Source organism: Urocampus carinirostris, chromosome 20 (assembly GCF_059441175.1).
Source record: "Urocampus carinirostris isolate Australia breed hairy pipefish chromosome 20, RoL_Ucar_1.0, whole genome shotgun sequence".
Classification (NCBI taxonomy): Eukaryota; Metazoa; Chordata; class Actinopteri; order Syngnathiformes; family Syngnathidae; genus Urocampus; species Urocampus carinirostris.
Window position 1 is genome coordinate 21394828 of NC_142368.1, and position 18784 is coordinate 21413611.

The 18784-nt window shown below is 39.4% G+C and overlaps 2 protein-coding genes across 4 annotated transcripts; one reads left to right on the forward strand and one right to left on the reverse strand.

Moving 5' to 3' along the window:
• Positions 1 to 854: 854 nt before the first annotated feature.
• Positions 855 to 4467, reverse strand: adat2 (adenosine deaminase tRNA specific 2). 2 transcript variants are annotated; one of them, XR_015848279.1, is made up of 7 exons: positions 4209 to 4467; positions 4019 to 4123; positions 1786 to 1936; positions 1612 to 1718; positions 1476 to 1548; positions 1282 to 1381; positions 855 to 1251 (listed from the first exon to the last, which is right to left on the reverse strand). XR_015848279.1 is itself a non-coding variant. In XM_088325050.1 (6 exons), the coding sequence occupies exons 1-6, from the start codon at positions 4293 to 4295 to the stop codon at positions 1353 to 1355; spliced, it is 552 nt and encodes a 183-aa protein (XP_088181176.1). In that variant the 5' UTR covers positions 4296 to 4466; the 3' UTR covers positions 855 to 1352. The 2 variants fall into 2 exon arrangements, 1 of the variants encoding a protein (XP_088181176.1); XM_088325050.1 differs by having other exon boundaries at positions 855 to 1381; positions 4209 to 4466.
• A 480-nt stretch (positions 4468 to 4947) lies between these two features.
• On the forward strand, positions 4948 to 14831 carry pex3 (peroxisomal biogenesis factor 3). 2 transcript variants are annotated; one of them, XM_088325049.1, is made up of 12 exons: positions 4948 to 5211; positions 5692 to 5804; positions 5886 to 5967; positions 6057 to 6100; positions 6178 to 6299; positions 7780 to 7846; positions 7932 to 7986; positions 9710 to 9848; positions 12798 to 12868; positions 12937 to 13059; positions 13130 to 13226; positions 14440 to 14831. In XM_088325049.1, the coding sequence occupies exons 2-12, from the start codon at positions 5798 to 5800 to the stop codon at positions 14521 to 14523; spliced, it is 891 nt and encodes a 296-aa protein (XP_088181175.1). In that variant the 5' UTR covers positions 4948 to 5211; positions 5692 to 5797; the 3' UTR covers positions 14524 to 14831. The 2 variants fall into 2 exon arrangements, with proteins under 2 accessions (XP_088181175.1, XP_088181174.1); XM_088325048.1 differs by having other exon boundaries at positions 4952 to 5211; positions 5673 to 5804.
• The last annotated feature ends 3953 nt before the right edge of the window (positions 14832 to 18784 follow it).

Below are 18784 nucleotides of genomic sequence, written 5' to 3' on the forward strand. Positions count from 1 at the left end.
CGTTTTGGCTGTAAATTGCTAAATAATCCTTTATATGGATTAACCCAGCTCTAGCAAAGCACCCAGGGCAATTTGATTGGGTGAGCGGTAGGAATGGGAGGAGCTATAAACACTCTTAATCCTTTGCTCGAGCCGTCTGCACTGAAAGTAGATGTGTTGGCTATCCTCGTTTGCAGTATTAGGTGACATTTTTAAGAAATAACTTTGCTCGCACCTCGTTTTGAAACCATTATTTAGGACCAAAATGCCAGGCCAATTAAATCTCACCACTTTTAAGTCCCTTCTGGTAGGTTTGAGTTTTAAGTAGTATATTTGTATTGATATACCATCAAACCTTACACAGTGAAACAAATAGCGCTAAAGAATTAGCTTTTGTCTGGAGCGCGGGTTTGGCAGTTATGGTGAATTTTGTCTTAAAATATACGATGTGGCTCTCAAAATAATTTCCTTTTATGGCTCTTTGGTTCAAAAAGATCTTGAGCTTGCTGTAAAACAGTGGTAGGCAATCTGTGTTGAGGGCCACATAGGGTGGAAAAAAATTGGCTTAGGGGCCCGACTAGGAGGGGTGAAAAAGATAATTGATATCATATAGTCGGGAATCTGATACCTCGGAGGGGGGAAAAACTATCCAATTACAGATACAAACCATAATATCAACAAGATACATTGAAAACTCAAATTAGGACTAACTTGTACGTTTTTATGCATGTAAGAATATCTTGATAAAATACATAATGAAAAATAAGCAAGTATAGAAAAATGAACATTTTTTATGAGGTGGGGTCCTACATAAAAGACAGACTGGGGACAATACTTTTTACTTTTTTAATGATGAACACAGGAAAAGTAGTACATAACTATTATTAACCTTTATTTTTAAATCTTTGAAAAACATACAAGAATAACATCAACAGAAATGAACCTACTCATTAATGGAAAACTGACACAAAGAACACAAATTTACTGCTTGAATTACAATATGAAAGAAGTGACATTGTTTATTTTGGGGAACGCTGTTCGCTTACATTTCCAAAATGTGACATCTCATATTACACTTTGTTGAAACATGACAAGCATGTGCATGCTCTCTTTTTGTGAGGTGCCATCCAAACGCTCAACTCCTCTGTTTACATTTGCATAATTTAGCATGCTGATGAGCTGGGTCGCCTGACAGTCTGCCTCTGAGTGTGTGTTTATGAAAATAGGAACATAAAACTGTACATTATTAACGGAAGGGAAGGTTATTGCCGCTGTCAAATTAAAACTAGCATGTTTACTTAATCTGTTCTGCCCTCTGCTGGCTGGAAGTCTGAAAGGTCGGCTTTTCCAAGGCAATTGATTAGGAACATCGCTCACGTTTTCCTAATTTTAGGTTTGGGTGCTGAACAAAAGGACAAAATAAAAATATTACAATTTTCAGAAGAATCATGAAAATGTGACAACATAATTGAATATAAAAGTTATTTTGTGCTAACCGTTGGGGTTTTCCTGCTTGTAAAACGTCTTCAGCATCTCGACAGCTTCGTCCGCCCTGTGTCCTGTAACGCACTGTACACACACTCAGAATTGTCACACAGACGTTTTTTGGTAAACATAATACTGCATATCCACCTTGAAGGCGGATCCTGTGTTATTTAGCTTAGCCGAGGAGACATCCAAGACTGAACCACAGCCGCCGAAGCGATCGTTCCTGCAGCCGTACGCCACCACCGGGATCTCTGTCACATGGTTAAAGGAGAAAAAGAACAGAAACTCCAGCCAAATACTTATCAAATCAAAGGATACTCGTAAGGCGCAGTGCAGCAGTGCACATAATGCAAGGCTCCACTGTGACGTACAGAACCGTCTGCTCGCATACGCATTTTGAATCATGTTTGCCACGGTGACACCAATCCAGTAGCTGATCCAGGGCCACCATCTCTGCATGTCGGGTGGCCTCAAACACAGAACCAAGGTGAGTAAGCCGAGTGTGGGGATTTTGTTTCTGTACTTTAGAATTTGACTTGTCTTTATTGTCATAGATAGGAACAACTAGATTAGAAATGGCACTCAAAAGTAAACCTGTAAGAAAAATAAAAGAGGAAAAATAATGTCAGGATAAATGGGCAAAAATATTAACATGGTATTTCTTGGGGACTGGCCCAAGTTATTATAGTAGTGCAATGAAAAATAGTGATTTGCAATAACAGTGCACTGAAAATAGTGCATTAATTTTAACAGTGACAAAAATTCCAAAATAAGTCAATGAGATCAGAGTACTCATTTTTAAACGCAACTGGCAATATACAGTATCTATTTTTCAATCTTGCGCACTACTTTAGGGTGGTGATGGCCCCACGGAAGAAACTGTCTCTTAGCCTGTTAGTTCTTGTTTCATATATGTCAAATAAAACCCACGAATACACTAAAAAAATCTCAAAACAAAAAATGCACTAAATCGCATGGATTCGCTCTCCAGCACTGATGGAAAGCATATTGCAATGTGTATGTGAACAAAAACAGACCCCATGCCCCAAAGAAATCCCCAGTGATTTAAGATCTGATATTAGTATTGCCACATGCGGATCAGATCTAAAGATTTTGGGGATGCAGCAGACATAGTCGCTGGGGCCGCTGCCTGTCAATTCCAAGGCATAATTCCTAAAGAGCAAGAAGACGCTTAATGACAAAAACGGCTAACAGATGATAAAGCTGCTATATCTGATTCGGATCAGGTGGGCTTCTGTTACTGTCAACCTTGGCCTACTGCGCGCCTTAATGATTACTATTCCCCTTATTAAGCGATAATAAACCTTACAAGAACAACGCAGCAAGACAGACTATATAGAATAAAGACAAAGATGATTTGTGTATCAACTTTATCAAATAAATGCTTGATCGAGGATAACATTTGCAAAGATGTAGCAACCATATTTAGCAATCTACACTAACGTTGTCGTCTGCTACCGGTGACTGAGAGGATCCGGATTAGAGCTGAAATGGGGAAGACGAGATTGGTTTAACCGAAAACTTTTTTTTTTAAATTCCCTGAATGATTTTATGAATTTTACTATAGAGGATTTTATACGATTAAATGCAAGTTACATTTATCGAGTGTAATGAAGATTTCCACTGAGTGGGCTAGAGGTCACGCTGATCCGAATGCGGAATGTTTTGTTTAGTTCTGTTGATAGCAGAACTCTGACGCAGATCAGCAGGCATTGTTTGGAGAACTTGTTTTGATAAGCGCTCTGCTGTTGAGTTTTTCAGACATCGAGGCGAGGTGGTGGAGCCAACGTGGGGGCTTTTCCTGGCACGCCCATGGGAGGAGCCGGCACACCAGCTTGCGGGAAAAAAAACATGGGCCGAGAGAGAAGGAAGCGAGAAGATCGAGAGAGGAGGCTTTACGGAGACTCGAGCGACACTAATTCGGCCATATATTGGATGGAGTTCACTTAGCTAATTTTAATAAATTAAATCTGCCCCCGTGTGGAAATGCCGGTCTCTTGTTCATTTTTCCATCAAGAAACGAGCGCGCATTGTAAGGAGAATGCAGGTTGTGTTTGGTCAATGGAGTCATATAACTAATTCAAACAATTTGGTTAACAGTACATTTTAATATTTAATTCCTAACATCCCGTACAAAAATATAATTTGAAATGATAAAAAACGGATAAAATACAGGGAAAAGTTAACAGCCTCTCGCTGACAGGTATGCTATTTTATGGGACCTGTAGCGCCTACCAGAGAGCACAAAGGTGGTGGCCGGGATAAGAAGAGTACTTTATGTTGCAGTATCGCAATCCGGCAATGTCCTCCGCAGATAGCAGACAGCTCTGTGCAGAGTTGATGACTCTCTGTATGGTTTGCATTGCATTATATTGTATTTGGCCTCGACATTTGAAAGTGCACTGCAGCGTACGTGCACTGCTTGCTCAGACAGCAAAAATGAAAAATTGACGACACACATTGATAGAAACAGATACTGTTGTAAAAACTACGAAATCGTCAATTCTTGAAAAATATTTCCTCTTCTTACATTTTTCGTTTCGTTTACTTCGTTGCGTCCTTTCCCCACCACTTCATCCTTGTAGACGAGCAAACATCCCACTGGAACTTCTCCATTGTCCAGAGCCTCTTTGGCCTACAGAAAACAATGATTTCCATTACTTTTTGCACGAATTTATTTAGAAAATATTAATTATAAAACATGTAATTATTAACGTCACCATGTCAAAAGCGCAGTCCATCCACTTTGCAATTTCCTCGTCAGAAGGATAATAGGCAACTTTTAAGAACTGCTCCACCGTTGTCATTTCATTCTTTGGTACGGTTTTCTTGTTTTAAATGGAATGTTGTAAAATATGTTTTAGAAACAAAAACTCTCCCCTTGCCATGTGCCACATTGCTATGATTTGATATCCGGAAACAGAACAAACGGCGGAAGACAATATTAGCCGGACCTGTTCCTTTTTAGCAAACAACTGGTGGGTATGGTTAAAAATCAATGCTTGAATAAATCCATGGTTTTACAATAACAGATAGAATTATTAGTAAATTTTCTAAATATTTTTAGGTATCCAAAAGGAACTCTGGTTTTGCTCTATGATTTATTTTCACATGGTAAATGCCCGGGTTCACAGAGGGGAAGATAATATTAGACGTATCCCTTCGGCACCTAAGACTACTCCCTTGCCGTTTATAAGATCATGTTTTATCTGGATCTTTCAAAATCTTAAGTAGCCCATTATGATTTATTTTGTAATTTGTTGTTGTTTTCGTCAAAACTTAATAAAATATTTTTTTATGATTGTGTTATGATTTAATCTGCAAACTAGCAGAGCCTATTAAAAATATGCAATAATGGAAACATATGAAATTTTTAAATGATTTCAAAATGTAAAAAGTGCTCGAAAAATAAATGCTTAAATGAGTGAATACTTCCCCATCACACCGCTTTGCCACATCCAAAATGGTGTCCGGGCCACTGACGTAGAATACGAGATCCGGTTTTGCTGTTTGACAGTTAGCTCGATGCTAACGAGGTTTAGCTGAGGACCCGTCGGCTAGACATGTTGCGCGAACTTCGAGTCCAAAGATAAAAGTGCGAACTTTTTCGTCAGGTCGCACAACTTGTGGAAGTTTTTAATTGCGCAAGCATGTTTTCCTCCATGTGGAATTTTGTGAAGCGTCACAAGAGGAAATTTATCTTTACTGGAGCTGTAGTTGGAGGTACAGTAAAATGTTTAGCTTGTGTGCTACATTAATGCTACGGTTTGGAATTCACCTGGTGAATGAGTAGCTTTGTCTTTTTGACTTTTGGGTATTGTCCAACAGTACATTATTTTTCATTGTTAACATTTGCTAAATGTTGGTAATGTATCTACATCAACCAACGGAAGTGTTCTTTAACGTCCTCGTATTAATCGGATAGTCAAGTCACATTTATTTGTATAGCCTTTAATCATACAAAATCCCAAATGGTTGAACGCATTACCATTACAACATCCCCCTCATCTGAAAACTTACACGAGGGCAAATGATAAAGTCTACGTGCTGTAATAAATTTTTGGCATATGGGCAACATGTTCACAAATTGATAGAGCGTATTCCAAAGTTTTGCGTTTCAATTCCTCGAAACATCATTAAATCTATTATCTGAATCTTCCCACTTTCACTTCCAATCTGATCAGGTGTGTACTTCTTGGGCAGATATGCCCGATCCAAGATCAGAGAACTCCAAGAGAAGGAAGCCACAGAGTATATCTCTCAGGCAAGACGTCAATTCCACTTTGAGAGTAACCAGAGGACGTGCAACATGACTGGTGAGGAAGTCAATGAGAAACAATGAATGTATACAATAGTGGGAAACTTTTAAAGATATGCCTTTCATTGCTGTGATTCAGTTGTGTCCATGTTGCCTCCTTTGAGAGAAGCCATCGTCAACCAGCTCAACTCAGAAACTCTCACCGCCATCCTGAAAACCAGGCCAGTGTCACTTATCGCGCACTTAAATGTCAGATCCTGTCAATATTATCGAACCTGCTGACGTTTTTATTTGGTCTTCTTTCTCACAGGCCAGCCAATAAAGTGGAGATCTGGGATGACCTAAAAATCATCAGTAAGTTATACTTGGACCCCCCCTGCTCTTTTATCATAATTATGATCTCAATTGGCGCTCTGTATTCTCCGTGTCAGGTTTTACGCGAAGCTTAGTGGCCGTATACAGCACGTGCATGTTAGTGGTCCTTCTGAGAATCCAGCTCAATATAATCGGCGGATACTTATACTTGGACAACTCTATGGGAAAGTCTCCTGAGGTGAGGAACTTTTAGAGGCATGTTTATTTAGAGAAACCTTTACACCAAGGATGGGCAATTTCTTTTGAGTGGATGATCAGATTTAGTTACAACAGAGTTTCTACAGGTGCTTAAAATCTTTGGATTTTAATGCTTTGTTTTCAAGGTCAGGAAAATGCTTGAATTTTGGGTGAAATGCTTGAAATGGTTGCCATTGCCATGTTTATGGAAGTCTGACTCTGTAGACTACACAATAAATGAAGAAATGTTTTTAAAAAAGGGTGAAATGACGCCGACATGCCTGCTAAAGTGACTTGTCATTATGACATAGTCATGTAAAACGTCACAGCCCCCTAATGGTAACACTTAAGAGGACAGCTCTATTTAAAAAAACTGCTCTTTTGACTTATTTTCAATAATAATAAAACATTATGCATCAAATTATTAAGAAATGAGTAATTTCCTATGTTTTGCGGGGGATCATTGAAAAACACATGAAATATGAATTAAAATATTCACAGATTTACAAAAAAATTGCAAAATACAAATGAATTTTAGCTGTACAGATTTAAAGTTGAACAACACAAAATCACTAAAAATGCAAAACAATAGAATAAAAATGAACTCTATTAACTCTCCAGTGCTTTAAATAAATACAAAAATAACTATTTACAATTCTTTTTTTTTTAACCAATTTAGACACATCTCCTCTGAAAAACACGCAAAAATATAAATTGAAATATGTCAAACAAAAAGCAAAAGATCAGCAGTCGCTTGATACGAAAAATCGAATTCATTCTGCTCCGGAGCAATCAATATCAATAAAACTAATCAAATTTTCGCTCATTTTCCTGCTTTCTTTTTTTGTCTTCCGTATTGAACACAATTATTAACCAATACCTATACAGCCCTTTCCGTGTTTGTCAACAAGTGGGACGTAGCCAAGCTGCGCTTGCATTGTTGAAGCAGAATGGCAGAATTTATGTCAGTTTATAGCAGCCCATTGACACAATAAGATCGTAGTTCATTGATGGGAATAGCTCAAAATAGTCAACAACAAAAAACGTTATTTTGATCGGCGCTGGATTCTTCCTTACAATGTACTGGAAAAATGAAAAAAAAAAGGCCTTGAAAGTGCTTGAGTTTGGGCATGAAAAAGGTTTACGAACCCTGTTACAAATTTGGCAAAGGGGCCTGGCAGAAAAAAAAGGTTGATTATTTGAAGTTTTTAATCTGCCAATTTCGTGTCTTTTATTTATGAATAAATACAGATGCACATTTACGAGTTATATTTTACATATATTTGGGGTTACTTACATCGGGTACACTGGGGACAAGACTGCCACCAAAACAACAACCTATTTTTACAATTTTTTTTTTAACTTGGTAGGCCATATTAAAAGCTTAATGGGCTGTAATTTTCCCAGCCCTGCTTTAGGCCATAAAGTCTTAAAACAAATTTCCATTGATTTATTAAGATTTTAATCTCTGTCTTTGTCAGACTCCCCAGGCGCCTCCAGAGGTCCAGCAGCAATACTTGTCCAGCATCCAACATCTCCTTGGCGACGGTACGGACAACATTGATTTCCGAATGTTTTATAGAATACTTTATATAAACCTCTAACATAATCATTTGCCTTTCTGACTGTACAGGATTGACACAGTTGATCACTCTAGTAAAGAGGTCTGTGCAGAATACCCTGGACGGGTAAGCGCACTGAAATCAAACCACTTGGTTGTTCACAATTGCACAACATTACATGCAAAGGAAATCAAACCCAGTTTGTGAATGGGAGAGTGCCAGATCCTATCCACAAGTCTACTAGGGATACAGACAACACATGAAAATGCATTATATCTTATCTCATTATCACACTATTTTATTCATGGTATCAGATGAGTTGGAGAAATGAAAAAACATAAAGTGATTAAAAATTGGTATGACATTTTGTTTCACTTTCTCAGCTCAAACTAAGCATTGTCAAAAATGTTTTGAATATGCTCGGCCTTGTGTTGTATATTTTTCATGATGACCTAATTACTTCCCACAATATCTTCCACTTCATTTAATTCATAATCTCATGCGCTCCGTAAACACTTTGTGAGTTGGTGATACAATACTGTATTTTAGTAGTCCCCGACCTTTTCTGTACCACGGACCAGTTTTATGTCTCACTGTATTCTCACTGCGGGACGTTTGATCATTTGATAAATCTATTAAAAATAATTATGCCATAGGCTGTGTCCCATATCAATATAAATTTACTAGTTAAAATTTGTCTCCCTCCTGCAGTAAGTTAAGAGTGTCGAGGCTCATTTTGACTGCCATTTTTGTCATCAATAATGGTTTCTAAACAAGATGAAAGCAAAGTTCTTTTGTAAAAATGACACAAAATACTACAAACGAGGATTCCCAATATATATCTCCAGGGCCGATACCGTCCATTAATTTTAAGAGGCGGCCAATAACCGATATTCGGAGCCGATATTCATTTACTGTGGAAGCTTAAAATTGGTTAGAAAATTTTAATACTGAGAAAAGGAACAAATAATACTTGTTAAAAATTAAAAATAATTTGTAGTAGCTCTCTGAAACATTTTACAGTAAATGAATTATAATTTCAACACAACTAATATGTCTAATCTTTCACCTTAACCAAAAACTAACAGTGCAGGAAATAAAATTAGGCTTAGCAGCAATAGCATAAAGGTCCATAAAAACTTAAACAGCTCCCTGAAACCTATTACAGTAAATTAGAATTTCAACACAACCAACATGACTAATCTTTAACTTCAACAAAAATCTTAAAGTTCAGGTAATAAAATCAGGTTTAGCAGGATCTCGTATAGGCGAGATGGAGTGCGAGTTCCCTGAAATGAGCTCCACCCAATCCTACCGCTCACCCAATCGAATTCCTCTATGTGCTTTGCTAAAGCTTTTGGGTAATTAAAGATTGTTGGGTGGCTTTTCATCATATAGTGTCTTAACATAGATTGTTTAATGAGCTTCCATATAAAGGATTATTTAGGGATTTACAGCCAAAACGAGGTCTGTTGGTGTGACACCATGACTGTAATCTGTAGCTATAATTGTGTCCGATATATACTGGACTACAGTCAATAAGCATTGTTCTGGCTTAGCACGCATGACAATTGATAATATAAGTAAATACGCAAATTTCATTTTCATCTCCGAGCTATATGAAAAGAGCCATAGGTTCCCGATGCCTAGTCTGGTGGTTAAGATCTGGTAACGCTCGCTGCCGCGATCCGGCTTCGACCCCCGTTGCATCCAAAGTTATGCAATTTTTATCAGCTAAGTGTTCAATGCACAACTATGGTACTTTTTTGTGCAACCTTAGCCCTCATTGTATTGTTAGTTATAATCCGGTTAGCCTTTTAAAATTGGGTAATTCTAATTGTGTGTGCAGTGTGTCTCTTAAGCAGAGTTTGAGTCTGTTGGAGTTGGAGCAGCACGTTAATTGGATACGAGCCGAAGTGGAAGCTTATCCCAGCCGCCCGTTATCATCTTATATGATGGCCGCTGACGACAATGCCCTCGCCGATCAGGTACGTACGCAAACACTGGACTGTTGTTGTTTTATTACTTCGGTCCGACATAGCAAACCCGAACCAGTTCCAAATGAATGACAAAAATTGAGGAGATAAAAGAGGAGTTGTTTACAATGAACATTCTTTACAATGTGATTAGATGTAGTAGGTAGTGTCTATAGATTGGCCTATGTTGCAATTGCATCAGCCAGTAATGCAGGAAAAAAAATGATATTAAATGCAAGGAACATCTCTTGGATGCAACTAAGACATCATCAGTGATGCATCCCGGCTTCATTGAGTCTTTTGGGTCTCGCAACATCAGACACTCTTTCCCAGATGACCCAGCCAGGGTTGGTCAAGCTGTCCAGCTACAGTATTTTCAATACCATGGACAGCCTCTGGCGCCAGTATTTGATTTGTTGCGCCAGGGTCTGATAACCTGTATTATGAAAAACATAATAATTTTAAGTATACTGGACTGTCTCAGAAAATTAGAATATTGTGATAAAGTTCTTTATTTTCTGTAATGCAATTAAAAAAACAAAAATGTCATACAATTTGGATTCATTACACATCAACTGAACTATTTCAAGCCTTTTATTATTTTAATATTGCTGAATTTGGCTTACAGCTTAAGAAAACTCAAAAATCCTATCTCAAAATATTAGAATACTTCCTCAGACCAAGTAAAAAAATAATTTTATAACAGCAAAACTAAATCAAACATTTGAAAATGTCCTTTGATGCACTCAGTACTTGGTTGGGAATCCTTTTGCACGAATTACTGCATCAATCCGGCGTGACATGGAGGCAATCAGCCTGTGGCATTGCTGAGGTGTTATTGATGCCCAGGATGCTTCGATAGCGGCCTTCAGCTCATTTGCATTTGTAGGTCTGGTGTCTTTCATCTTCTTCTTAACTATACCCCACAAATTCTCGATGGGGTTCAGGTCAGGGGAATTAGCAGGCCAATCAAGGACAGTGATGCCATGGTCAGTGCACCAGTTACTGGTGGTTTTGGCACTGTGGGCAGGTGCCAGATCATGCTGGAAAATGAAATCCTCATCTCCATAGAGCTTTTCAGCAGATGGAAGCATGTAGTGCTCTAAAATCTCTTGGTACACAGTTGCATTTACTATGGACTTGATGAAACACAGTGGACCAACACCAGCAGCTGACATGGCTCCCCAAACCATTGCTGACTGTGGGAACTTCACACTGGATTTCAAGCAACTTGGATTTTGCTCCTCTCCAGCCTTTCTCCAGACTCTGGCGCCTTGACTCCCAAATGAAATTCAAAACTTGCTTTCGTCTGAAAAGAGGACTTTGGACCACTCTGCAACTGTCCAGTGCTTCTTCTCCATAGCCCAAGTCAGACGCTTCTTCCGTTGTCTTGAGTTCAGAAGTGGCTTGACCATGGGAACACGGCTATTGTAGCACATTTCCCGGACACGTCTGTGAACTGTGGCTTTTGATACCTGGACTCCAGCTTCAGCCCACTGTCTTTGAAGCTCCCCCAAATTCTGGAAGCGGCTCTTCGTCACAATTTTGTTAAGGCTGCGGTCATCTCTCTTGGTTGTGCAGCGTTTCCGGCCACATTTTTCCCTTCCAACAGACTTTTTGTGGATATGCTTTGAAACTGCACTCTGTGAACAGCCTGCTCTTTGAGAATTTTCCTTTTGTGTCTTACCCTCCTGATGGAGGGTATCAATGATGGTCCTCTGGACAGCAGTCTTCCCCATACTTGTGATTTAGTTTACTGAACCAAGCTGAGTGTTTTTAAGGCTCAGGAAACCCTCGCAAGGTGTTTCGAGTTAATTAGATGATTCAGGTGATTAGTTGAATAGCCTACTTGTATACTTTTTCATGATATTCTAATATTTTGAGATAGGATTTTTGAGTTTTCTTAAGCTGTAAGCCAAATTCAGCAATATTCAAATAATAAAAGGCTTGAAATAGTTCAGTTGATGTGTAATGAATCCAGAATGTATGACATTTTTGTTTTTTTAATTGCATTACAGAAAATAAAGAACTTTATCACAATATTCTAATTTTCTGAGACAGTCCAGTATATAAATGTGAAGTTAAGCAAAATAACCTTAAGATATCTCATTATGGTTAATTGGTTAATATTCGTGGTGTCGTCTTTGTAGAGTTAGTACCTGTGTTGGGGCTAACTTCTACTCTCCCGCAGAAGAGTCTCACTCCCCTTGGCGTGAACGCGCAATCTGACTTTCCAGCGCTGTGTTTCTGACAGAACAGGGCGTCACTATCATAGTCTGTATAATGTGTTTAGTAAGGAATATTGATTGGCGTGATTGAAACAAAAAGTGAGATTCTGCTGGGAAGTGGAAATGATCCACATCGAGTCACACCATATAAGCTACTGTAGCTAAAATATAAACGATAAAACGATTTGAGCAGTTTTCGGTGACAGTCGACTTGTGATTTGATGGCACCCTGAATAAAACACATTGGCATACACAGCTAATGTTAGTGTTTTAATCGTTGCAATAATGAAATGCGTCATTGAGCAACGCGTACCGGGATCCCAAACAGCTACGAAGAACTAGTGAGCATCCAGACTTTTAAAAGCTTTTAGTTTACAGAAGTCGGGCATCCTGGACGATGTGTTTGATGTGTGGATATGTCAAGAGGAAGACTAGCCCTGCTAATGCTACCCCTGTTTTTTCTAAATAGCACTCTTTGTGCTTTCCTAGAAGGTGAGGCACCCGATGCGACAGCTGCACAATATTCGTTTTGACTAGTCATTGCCAATGGTGTTGAATAGTATAACCGATTTGGTTATTGTCTACCATTTACTGGACTCACCAAACGTTTACTACAGTTTTACTGCCATCCGTCATGGAGTCGTCACGTCTTTAAGTCACGTGTGTGCAAAGGGTCAATAATGTACAATGAAGAAGCTCTGAATGTGAAATAACATGGCTGCGTTTCATTCAGGCGTGCGGTCTTACTGAGAGTGACGTCCTGACCATCCGCCTACTCAATGAGACCAGAGACCTGATGGACAGGTAACGAGTCATGCAGCATTCTCTTTTTTGTACCCATGCTAGCAAGCAATTTACATTGTTTTTTACAGTCCTGATTTCAGCACTGTGTTGAGCGCGTGCCTCCAACGAGGATTCTCTCGTCTCTTGGACAACCTGGCGCAGTTCTTCCACCAGCCGCCTGTTGAATCCTCCCATAACACTGAATCTGACTGGTCAGTTTGTTATTTTTTGTTTGTTTCTTATAGGTTGTAATAAGGTGCACTGCGATTTATCTGTTTGTAGTCTGCCGTCTATCAGTCTTCCACTGGCTAAGATCATCCCCATCATCAATGGTCAAATCAACACCATCTGCAGCGAGGCACCAGGACACTTTGTTCAGGTGACAAAAAGTCCAATAAAGTTGAAATCCTTGATTTGGTAGTACAGTAAATTCCAGACTAGAAGCCTCTACTTTTTTCTACAATTTAAACACTGAGGCTTTAAATATGGTGCGGCTTGTTGTTTTTTTTTTTTCATGAGGCAGATAGTCACAAGGGGTGTGGCAGCCCAACGCAGCGGTCTCCAACGTGGTGCCCTCTGAGGACCTGTTCTGAAAATGTCTCACCTGTGCTGGGTCATTGTGATTTTCTAGGCTAATTGGTTTTTAGTAGTGACTCTATTTCTAATTTCCTTGGTAATAACATAGTAATAACAAGATAATTAGTTATTTTAGAATTGCATATCAAACTGGGTGCCCTTTGCGCTATTAAGTAACAAAAAGTAGCGCTCAGCTTGAAAAAGGTTGGAGACCCATGATCTGTCGTACAGCTAACGTATATCTAATTGACATCTAATCTATATCCAAACCTACATCTAATTTAAGTCTGAATCTAACCTAAAGTACTTTTTAAATCCCAATTTGTGTGCGTGTGTCCAAGTTTATATTTTAATAATGGGGAACGAAACGGCATATTTTTTGTACAAAATTTACAGAGTTCTACATTAGGCCTCTCGAGTGCCCTTAGCTAGGTTTCGCGTCGAGGCTCCCCCAATAAGTTCTAACAAAATTAATAAATAGCTGCTTTTGTGGGGTATGTAACATTCTCCTGCGGCCAAATAAGGTACTGCAGTTCCCGACCAAGCAGCTAAATGCAATCTGCTTGTTTTTCATATAATGCATAACAGAAGCAAATTGGGAGGTTTGTTACAGGTACTTTATTCACTATTTACCATGTACTCACAATATTTTGACCTCTGCACCCATAAATTAAGACTTAAATTTATACATCTAAATTGAACCGCAGTGGAAAAAACTTTACACTTTTTTCTTCGTATCATCGCTGGACTTTCCTTTAACCCACGAGAAACGATGACAAGCAAATTACAAAAAAAACATGTCTGAGTGACGAACCAGTCAATCTTGCTTTTCTTTGGTTAATAGTAAAAATGTGCTGGCCTTGGTAATTGTCATCTAGAATGGTCACATTAAAACTTGGACCTAGGCAAATTAGAGGGGGGGACAAAACGGCACAGCTGAAAACGGTACATTCTTTTAATCAGGTGTGTAGTCCAGAATTTGCAGAAACCCTTATTTTACTCCTTCTTTGTTATAGGAGCTCCTGATGAGCAACGACTTAAAGGAGTTTGCGGCCAATGTATACGACAGCTTCAGCACACCGCAGGAAATGCACAAGTAGAAGGACCAACCGATATATTTTGTATTTTTCTTTTTATTTCCCAATGACATCTATCAAACTGGATTATGACTGGATTATGGGAAATGGAGTGTTTCAAAAGAAAACGCCTCTGCGTTTTGATGCCCTGGCGGAGGTTACAGGTAAGTGGGACACATGACCGCCATTTGTCTCTCATTGCGTGACATCATGTTGGTATTTTTTTTATTTTTTATGGTTGTATTAGCGTGCTCTAATACATGGCGATTGTTGACAAATTTTGAGACAAATACGTTTATTTCATTAAATAAGAAATGTTATTCTTGAACCTTCTTAGGGCTTTTACTTGGTTGTACATGGTTTAACTCCATAACTAATTAGTAGATCGCTTAATTGTCTCGGGAGGCAGTTTGATCTTGCGATAATATAGTGATATTTTCATGTTCCCGTTTAAAAATGAGCAACAAGGCTGTCATTTAATATTGGCAGCACTTGTCTTCCATTTAATTTCATCAATCTATCAAGCCACTCAATTGTCGTTTACGTGCCACTAACCTCGATAAAAAAATCCTAAAGCCGCCTGGATTTGTACTTGTATTTGGTAATGTATAACCCTTGTTGTCCACAAGGTGTCACCCTTTTACTGTACAAATTTTATGGGGCATTTTTCAATAGTGCTGGCCTTAATAATCCAGTTTATAGCACATTAATTATTTTCACTTTTAAGATGCTGAATTTATTGGTTGGTTGGATCCCATAACCACTAGTGTCTTAGGGGCACCATTTCCTGTGGTGTGTTTTGGGCAAGTAGAGCCTGGTGGCGCCCATCCCTCTTCAGGCCAATATATAATATTGCATTCAATTTAGAAAATCTGAAACATGCTAGTTTTACCAAAAGAGGTCGCTGTGGTCCTTACGGATCATAGAAGAAAACTCCCTGGGGAAAATGCTGACTTAACATGTCATAACAAGGGAAACATATTTAAACATATTTTAATTAACTGTCCAATGGTTTTATATCTATGTATTTAATGATGAATATTTTCCATAGTAGTCCTTTGTAACATTTTAGTACTAATGTTAAAGAAGAAAAGAAAATGCAGATTTCCTAGAGTCAAGTCAAGTCATTTTTATTTGTATAGCCCTAAATCACGAAGAGTCTCAAAGGGCTTCACAGATTGTTACACTATATTACACAAACTATTTTCAACCGACAAGAGGAGTAGGTTATTCGTATGCAATGGAGTAGAAGTGAGTTTTAAGTTTAGATTTAAACATTTCCACTGAGGTTGCAGATCGAATCTCAGGGGGAAGAGCATTCCACAGCACCGGTGCCCGGATGGAGAACGCTCTCGAACCAGCAGAAGACTTCTTTGCTCTCGGGATCATCAGAAGACCAGCACTCTCAGATGGTAGGCTTCGGACCGGGACATAGTGGCAGATCAGATCTGAAAGATAAGAGGGAGCAAGTCCATGTATGATTTTGTACAATACTAAGAGAACTTTGAAGTCACATCTTTGGCTAACTGGGAGCCAATGCAGGTTAGCCATAATCGGTGTTATGTGATCGTACTTTTTTGTCCTAGTTAAAAGCCTCGCTGCGGCATTTTGTACTAGCTGAAGAGACTTGATTCTGGACTTCGGGAGACCGGAGAGTAGTGCATTGCAGTAATCGAGACGGGAGGTAACAAATGCATGAATTATTGTTTCCGCATCAGACTGAGACAGTATTGAACGGATTTTAGCAATGTTGCGAAGATGGAAGAAGGCAGTTCTAGTAATTTGCTTTACATGCATCTCAAAGGATAGATCAGGGTCAAATATGACACCTAAATTTTTAACTGAGTCACTCTGTGTGATGTGACATTTGTCAATGTTCACAGCAGTTTTTGCGAATAAGTCCCGGCATTTAGAAGGACCAATGACTAACATTTCGGTCTTTTCAGAGTTAAGACGCAAGAAATTGAGTGACATCCACTCTTTTATCTCAGTGAGACAGGCCTCCAAATTTCCACAGTTTAGTGTGGAAGATTCCTCCAACGGAAGATATAGTTGAGTGTCGTCTGCGTAGCAGTGGAAGCTGATATTGTACTTGCGAATGATATCACCTAATGGAAGCATGTAAATGTTGAAAAGTAGGGGGCCGAGCACTGAACCCTGCGGAACACCGCAGGTAACATTAAAGGGCTCAGATGTCGTTTCACCATATTTAACACAGTGCGTCCTATCTGAGAGGTAAGATTTGAACCACGAGAGGACGGCTCCTGAGAGACCAATCCATTTTTCCAACCGTTCTAGTAGGATATTGTGGCGCACTGTGTCAAAAGCAGCACTAAGATCCAGTAGCAGCAAAAGTGATGAAGCACCAGAATCCATTGACATTAGGAGATCATTTGTTACCTTGATCAGAGCTGTCTCAGTAGAGTGGTTAGCCCTGAATCCAGATTGCATGGATTCAAAAAGGTTATTCCCTGATATGAAAGCATTCAGCTGCTGTGCCACTACTCTTTCGAGTACTTTAGAGAGGAAAGGTAGGTTTGACACAGGTCTGTAATTACTTAATATTTCTGGATCAAGGTTGGGTCGTTTCAGTGTGGGTTTAATAACGGCGGACTTAAAAGCTGCTGGAACTACACCTGAGGAGAGTGATGTATTTATAATATTTAGAACTGAAGGCCCAAGGACGCTAAAAAGACTTTTAATAAGTGAACCTGGGAGAGGGTCGAACTGGCAAGTTGTCGGTTTGGCCGCATTCACCACTTGTTTGAGATCATCAAGTGACAGTTCACTAAAACCGGCCATTTTCCCAGGGCAGCCACCCTGTCGTGCATCTGTAAATTTCAGTCCTTTAATACGTGTGGTACTAACAATATCTTTTGCAATTTCTTCCTGTATGCATTGAATCTTCTTAGTGAAGAAGACCATTAAGTCCTGAGCAGAGTGTGTCGAACTGTCTGCGATAGCCTGTTGCCTTGTAAGCGATGCTACAGTGTCAAAAAGGGCTTTGGGGTTGTTTTTTTGAGACGCAATCACCTTCGAAAGGTAGGCCGATTTTGCAGAGGCAAGGGCCGCTTTATACTTTAACAAGCTGTCACACCAGGTTTGATGGAAAACCTCAAGCTTGGTAGCGCGCCATTTTCTCTCCCATTTCCTGCATTCTTTTTTAAGGGCTCTAGTTTCATCAGTAAACCAAGGTGTGCGTCTTTTAGGACGTGATTTTAGTTTTATGGGCGCTATTGAATCCAGCACACTAGTCAGGGTGGTATTGAACTCATTCATGAGTGAGTCAATCGAGCCATTGTATTTAGGAAAGGACGCAACTGCTCCAGGAAGGAGTTCAAAGAGCTCAGAAACTGTGCCAGTGCTTATATTGCGTCTGCTAAATCCCTCAGCTTTATTAAGTCTACATTTAGTTAGCACCTCAAATGTCACTAAATAATGATCAGAGATAACAGTAGTACACGGTAGAACCATAATGTTTGAGGTTAAAACTCCTCGAGTCAGAATCAAGTCTAGCGTGTTCCCATTTTTATGGGTTGGCAAGTCAACCAGTTGAGTAAAACCAAATGCATCAATTAGAGAACTAAACGCAATAGTAAGTGAACTGTGTGGGGAGTTCATATGAATGTTAAAGTCTCCCATAATTATAATTTTGTCTGCATAGGTTACTAGTTCAGACAAAAGTTCAGCAAATTCGTCTAAGAAAGTTGTGTATGGCCCAGGTGCACGATAGATAGTTATTACATCAATTGACAATTGAGGGGACCGCATCACAAGAGCCTCAAACGTTTTGTAATTATTAGAGGTACGTGTATTAAATTTGAGCGATTTTTCAGAGATTAGCGCAACACCACCACCTCTTTTCAGCGTGCGTGCTATATGACTACTCTCGTAGTCTGGGGGAGAGGCATAATTTAGCGCTAAGTGCTCATCCGGGCGTAACCACGTTTCACAAAGACCCATACAGTTAAGTTTATAATCACGAATAATGTTATCAACAAGTAAAGCTTTTGGAGCAAGCGATCTAATATTTAACAGACCAAATTTCAGCTTTGCTGAATCATTTGACTTAGCTGAACTCTTTGTAGTCTTTGTCGAGATCTTCAAAAGCTCCCGGCGTTGTGGCCGCTCGTGAGCGCTGAGTTTAAAGCGTCGGTTGTCCGGCGAGGAATGAATGGTGGAATTAGTTACATCCTCGCGTCCATCCTCGCGTCCATCTTGCTGCTTGGACTTCACACGCTTCACACATCTACCTGCACGGCAACCACGCTTCTGTGTCCTTTCT

What these genes read in the sequence shown, in the direction of transcription:
- pex3 (XM_088325048.1), top strand. Translation starts at nt 5,139, where the DNA reads ATGTTTTCCTCCATGTGGAATTTTGTGAAGCGTCACAAGAGGAAATTT. An exon ending in GTGCAGAATACCCTGGACGG is followed by an intron (nt 7,987 to 9,709) that starts GTAAGCGCACTG and finishes TTGTGTGTGCAG; the next exon opens with TGTGTCTCTTAAGCAGAGTT. An exon ending in CATAACACTGAATCTGACTG is followed by an intron (nt 13,060 to 13,129) that starts GTCAGTTTGTTA and finishes ATCTGTTTGTAG; the next exon opens with TCTGCCGTCTATCAGTCTTC.
- adat2 (XM_088325050.1), bottom strand. Translation starts at nt 4,295, where the DNA reads ATGACAACGGTGGAGCAGTTCTTAAAAGTTGCCTATTATCCTTCTGAC. An exon ending in TGCTGCACTGCGCCTTACGA is followed by an intron (nt 1,719 to 1,785) that starts GTATCCTTTGAT and finishes ACCATGTGACAG; the next exon opens with AGATCCCGGTGGTGGCGTAC. An exon ending in ACACAGGATCCGCCTTCAAG is followed by an intron (nt 1,549 to 1,611) that starts GTGGATATGCAG and finishes GTGTGTGTACAG; the next exon opens with TGCGTTACAGGACACAGGGC.